Here is a 6000-nt window from a genome sequence, read left to right as displayed (position 1 = left end):
CGCCTCCCGGGTTTACGCCATTCTCCTGCCTCAGCCTCCCGAGTAGCTGGGACTACAGGCGCCCGCCACTCGCCCGCCTAGTTTTTTGTATTTTTTAGTAGAGACGGGGTTTCACCATGTTCGCCAGGATGGTCTCGATCTCCTGACCTCGTGATCCGCCCGTCTCGGCCTCCCAAAGTGCTGGGATTACAGGCTTGAGCCACCGCGCCCGGCCTTTTTTTTTTTTTTTTTTTTTTTTAAGACAGAGTCTCGCTCTGTCGCCCAGACGGGAGTGTAGTAGCATGATCTCAGCTCACTGTAAGCACCGCCTCCTGGGTTCATGCCATTCTCCTGCCTCAGCCTCCCGAATAGCTGGGACTACAGGTGCCCGCCACCACACCTGGCTAATTTTTTGTATTTTTAGTAGAGACAGGGTTTCACCATGTTAGCCAGGATGGTCTTGATCTCCTGACCTCGCGATCTGCCTGCCTTGGCCTCCCAAAGTGCTGGGATTACAGGCGTGAGCCACCACTTCCAGCCTGGTTTGGTCTTTTGAGACAGAGTCTGTGCTGTTGCCCACTGGAGTGTAATGGCACGATCTGGGCTTACTGCAGCCTCTGCCTCCCAGTTTGAGCGATTCTCCTGCTTCAGCCTCCCAAGTAGCTGGGACTACAGGTGTACACCACCACACCCAGCTAATTTTTGTGTTTTTAGCAGAGATGGGCTTTCACCATGTTGGCCAGGCTGTTCTCGAACTCCTGACCTCAAGTGATCCACCTGCCTTGGCCTCCCGAAGTGCTGGGATTACAGATGTGGGCCACCACTCCTGGCAAGGCTGTTTTTGTTTTGTTTTGTTTTTGAGACCGTGTCTCGCTCTGTTGCCTAGGCTGGAGTGCAGTACATGATCTTGGCACACTGCAACCTCCACCTCCACCTCTACCTCCCGGGTTCAAGCGATTCTCTTACTTCAGCCTCCCAAGTAGCTGGGATTACAGGCATGTGCCACCACACCCAGCTAATTTTTGTATTTTTAGTAGAGTTGGGGTTTCACCACGTTGGCCAGGCTGGTCTTGAACTCCTGACTGCAAGTGATCTGTCCGCCTCAACCTCCCAAAGTGTTGGGATTACAGGCATGAACCGTTGTGCCCAGCCAGGGGTGGTTTTTCGTTTGTTTGATTTTTGGTTTTTTTGGGGTTTTTTTTTGAGACAGAGTCTTGCACTATCGCCCGGGCTGGAGTGCAGTGGTGCAATCTTGGCTCACTGCAACCTCTGCCTCTCAGGTTCAAGCAGTTCTCCTGCCTCAACCTGCAGAGTAGCTGGGATTACAGGTGCCCACCACCACACCCAGCTAATTTTTTGTTTTTTGTTTTTTGTTTTTTTTTTGAGACAGAGTCTCGCTCTGTCACCCAGGCTGGAGTGCAGTGGTGCGATCTTGGCTCACTGCAAGCTCCGCCTCCCGGGTTCACGCCATTCTCCTGCCTCAGCCTCCCGAGTAGCTGGACTACAGGCGCCCGCCACCACGCCCGGCTAATTTTTTTGTGTTTTAGTAGAGATGGGGTTTCACCATGTTAGCCAGGATGGTCTCAATCTCCTGACCTCGTGATCCACCCGCCTCGGCCTCCCAAAGTGCTGGGATTACAGGTGTGAGCCACCATGCCCGGCCAATTTTTTGTGTTTTTAATACAGACAGGGTTTCACTGTGTTGGCCAGCCTTGTCTCCAACGCCTGACCTAGTAATCCACCCGCCTCAGCCTCCCAAAGTGCTGGGATTATAGTCATGAGCCAGCGCGCCCAGCCAAGGCTGTTTTTTAATAAACAGGAGTATACTCTAATGATGAAAAGTATAGTATATTATTTACATAAACCAGTAACAAAGCCATTTTATCAAGGATTATGTATTATACCTAATTATGTCTGCTATGCTTGCATTCAACTGGTAGCGCGATAGGTTTGTTTACACCAGCATCACCACAAACATATGATTAACACTTTGTACTGCAAAGTTACAACAGCTAGGAGGAATTTTTCAGCTCCCTTATTACCTTCTGGGACCACCATCATATATGCAGTCCATTGTTGACTAAAACAGCACATGACTATATGTATAAGAATTTCATTCTTTTGGCCAAGTGTGGTGGCTCATGCCTGTAATCCCAGCACTTTGAGAGGACAAGGCAGGCAGACCACCTTAGGTTGGGAGTTCAAGACAAGCCTGACCAACATGCGAAACCCTGTCTCTACTTAAAAAAAAAAAAAAAAATTACAAAATTAGCTGGTCGTGGTGGCGCATGCCTATAATCCCAGCTACTCAGGAAGCTGAGGCAGGAGAATCGCTTAAACCCAAGTGGCAGAGGTGCAGTGAGCCGAGATCGTGCCATTGCACTCCAGCCTGGGCAGCAAGAGCAAAACCTCCTCTCAAAAAAAAAGAAAAAAGAATTTCATTCTTTTTTAAGGCTGAATAATTTTATATGAAACAAAAACAAAAAAATCAAACAAAATTACTAAGTACTATTTCAATAGGTAGGAAAAAATGTTAAAAGATCATAAATTTGCCTGGAAAACTTCTCAAGTTATTTAAACACAAGAATTTCTCTTTTTTGTAATCAACCTTAGGTTATGCGTAATAATGAAGGAGAGCAGGTGCCAGATGCTCTACCCTTAATAATTTTTAATAATAATAAAATATTTAATAAGCTTCATAATGACCTGTGTGTTTTTGATTGTAGTTTTGCTATATTTGTTGTTTTATGTAGACTATTATACTTAAAATATATCTTTAGCATATATCATGTGAAGTATGGTGGGAAAGAATAGCTAAAATTAAAAATTGGTGGTGGAAAAATCCTTAAATAATTAAATCTTTATTTTTTTAGTCAGTACATATTAGTTCTTGTAGCTGTTTGACCCCTTTGTATAAGCAAATATCAGAATAGGTACTGAAATTGATAGTGTTTTTTGTTTCAGGAAAGTATCTAAGACAAAAGAGAATTGACTTCCAGCTTCCTTATGATATCCTTTGGCAGTGGAAACACAATCAGGTACAGAGAGCCTGTTTTACCAGGTTTCATTCTTAAATGGTAAAGGGGGAGGGGAATGCAAGTGTTTTTCTTTCTCCTTGTTATGTTTTCGTCTTAGGAGGTTTTCAGAAGTGTCCCTGTGAAGGTTAGAACTAAGAAAAATGAATTTGCATCCATATTTAATGTGACCTATTTGCCTTTACTCTTACTGCAAAATAGCAGTGGGTTGCTGCTTTCCTAGGCAACCTTCTGTTGTTATTCTGGACTTTTATTTTGGTAGCAAATATTTTGTTCTGTAAGAATTCTATCTGATGCAAGTCTCAGGAGAATTTGATGTATTGCCAGTAGCACTAAGAAATTTCAGACTTTATTTTTGTTGGCTACTTCTTATCAGTTTGAAATTTATTTTTCACATGCAAAAGAGATTCTTCTACCAAAGGAAGCAGGGAAATGTTTAACACTCTTGCACTTTTGAAAGATCCTTAAATATATTGGTAACTAAAAATAGGAAGATGCTGTTTTTTTTCTCTTGCTTCCCAAATTGAAAAGTTTCCCCCAGTGATTTTTGTATTAGCTTATAGCACCCAGGTCCCATATTATGAACGACCATTGGGAAATAGAAACGCAATTGAGGTGAATAGATTTCCTGAGTTCTGTCAAAATGCCACCAAAGGTTAATTTTGGAAAGCCAAAATTGACATTCCTCTCTTCATTCTCTTCTCCAATGGCCTCTCTTGAATTTGGAGAGTATTAATATGTTAGGTATTTGTCTCAGTTTTTAGCAATGAAGGAGAGAATGCTTTGAACATACTGACTAGAAAATGATGGTGGGATTATTCCAATATATTAATAAACAGTTTAGCTTAGTGCAAGTTGCTGTTTGTTTTGTACAGTCCCTTATGGCAAAATGCTGGAAGATTGCCTCTCTTCTAATGCATTCTTTTTTTTTTTTTTCTTTCTAATGTCTTCTTGATTATAATGTGAGAGCTCCATTTTGCCTGCCTGCCCTCTCTCCTTTATTCACTAAATTAATTGCTTTAATTAAAATTGGAAATGTTTTGCTACAATTCTCAACCTGAAAAGCCAGGGTACTCATCTTTTTAATTTCATGTACCCGCCCAGACATCTAAATAAGCCCTATGCATGTTGTTTTCCTTTCTTTTGACAGAAGCAAATAGAATCTTAATTTGTCCAGATGAGTAGCTTTCGTCTCCAGTGTGATTTTCATTTAAGTCTGTCCAACAACATGCCAAAGAAACAAGTAATTCCACTTCTATAAACTATTTAGTACTGCTTCTGTTGAATCTTTTTCTCTCACCTTTTATTCCAGAGTAAAAAGAGATCACACCAAGAGTTTCCCTAAGATGTATCCCACCCAAAATGTCTTGTAAATATTTCCAGATGAGCAGAGCACATAGAAAATTTCCTGTATTTTTAGTGATTGATGCTGCCATCTGGCATTTGAAGTTAAATGCTATATCAAGATTTTTCTTCTTTTCTTATAGCTATACAAAAAGCCAGATGTCCCACTGTATAAGAAAATTCGTTCAAGTGAGTAACTTGGGAGCTATTTTTTCTGCCTTTGTACATCAATGTCCTTCTGAGCCTAGGACTTGAAAAATTATCCTGTATGTTCACAAACTATTCTTTGCTTTCTTTTCAAGATGTCTACGTTGATGTCAAACCCCTTTCTGGTTACGAAGCTACCACCTGTAACTGTAAGAAGCCAGATGATGACACCAGGAAGGGCTGTGTTGATGACTGCCTCAATAGGTACTGTCATGCTTTGATTTCTCTAAAGCATAGGCTTTAAGGTATACATACAACACTTCCTTTGGAGGGTACAGTTAAATAGGCTCTTTCATTTTTCTTCAAGAAGTTGCATAAAGATACATAAACTATAGTAACAGAAAATGAATGAGATTTAGTCTTGTATGCGCCTTGGTTGGTTTAAATCCTTTTACTTTTTTTTTTTTTTTTTTTTGAGACGGAATCTCGCACTGTTGCCCAGGCTGGAGTGCAGTGGCGCGATCTTGATTCACTGCAAGCTCTGCCTCCCAGGTTCACGCCGTTCTCCTGCCTCAGCCTCCCTAATAGCTGGGACTACAGGCTCCCGCCAACACACCTGACTAATTTTTTTGTATTTTTAGTAGAGACGGGGTTTCACCATATTAGCCAGGATGGTCTCAATCTGACCTGGTGATCCGCCCGCCTCGGCTTTCCAAAGTGCTGGGATTACAGGTGTGAGCCACTGCGCCCGGCCAATCCTTTTACTATTTATGAGACCTGAGGAAAGTTATTTAATGCATCTAATAAAAGTAATACCTTACCTTCTCTATGGAGGGTTCATGGGAATTATATGAGACTGTTCATAAACAATGTGAAGTTTTGGCTTGGGGGTATTTTTTTTTTTTTTTTTTTTGAGACGGAGTCTCGCTCTGTCGCCCAGGCTGGAGTGCAGTGGCCAGATCTCAGCTCACTGCAAGCTCCGCCTCCCAGGTTTACGCCATTCTCCTGCCTCAGCCTCCTGAGTGGCGGGGACTACAGGCACCCGCCACCTCGCCCAGCTAGTTTTTTGTATTTTTTAGTGGAGACGGGGTTTCACCGTGTTAGCCAGGATGGTCTTGATCTCCTGACCTCGTGATCCGCCCGCCTCGGCCTCCCAAAGTGCTGGGATTACAGACTTGAGCCACCGTGCCTGGCCTTTTTTTTTTTTTTTTTTTTTTTTTTTAAAGAGTTAGGGTCTCACTGTGTTGCCCAGGCTGGATTCAAACTCCTGGGCTCAAGTAGTCCTCCCACCTCAGCCTCCTGAGTAGCTGGAACTATAGGCATGTGATACCGTGCCCAGCTCATAAAACATTAAGCACAGTCCTAGGTACCTTCCTAGCTCTCAATATATGATTGCCATAATGAGGAAGGAGAATAGGACAGTGGCAGTGAGAGTGAAGAGGAAGGGCATGATATATTTTAGAAGAAAAGTATGTTGATAAACCATTGGCATATA

The 6000-nt window shown here is 42.6% G+C and overlaps 1 protein-coding gene across 2 annotated transcripts in view; it reads left to right on the top strand.

Moving 5' to 3' along the window:
- ASH1L (ASH1 like histone lysine methyltransferase) overlaps window positions 1-6000 on the top strand; it is a 235321-nt gene that overhangs the window by 184349 nt on the left and 44972 nt on the right. The window contains exons 8-10 of one of the 2 annotated variants that reach the window (XM_025381044.1): window positions 2944-3017; window positions 4502-4547; window positions 4661-4769. In XM_025381044.1, the coding sequence (XP_025236829.1) occupies window positions 2944-3017; window positions 4502-4547; window positions 4661-4769 (229 nt within the window). Of the gene's footprint in view, window positions 1-2928; window positions 3018-4501; window positions 4548-4660; window positions 4770-6000 lie in introns of both variants that reach the window. The other variant, XM_025381043.1, reaches the window with a different exon arrangement.

The sequence above is a fragment of the Theropithecus gelada genome, chromosome 1 (genome assembly GCF_003255815.1).
Source record: "Theropithecus gelada isolate Dixy chromosome 1, Tgel_1.0, whole genome shotgun sequence".
In the NCBI taxonomy this organism is placed as follows: domain Eukaryota; kingdom Metazoa; phylum Chordata; class Mammalia; order Primates; family Cercopithecidae; genus Theropithecus; species Theropithecus gelada.
Note: the sequence above shows the minus strand (reverse complement) of the source record. Positions and strands in the feature narration are given on the sequence as shown.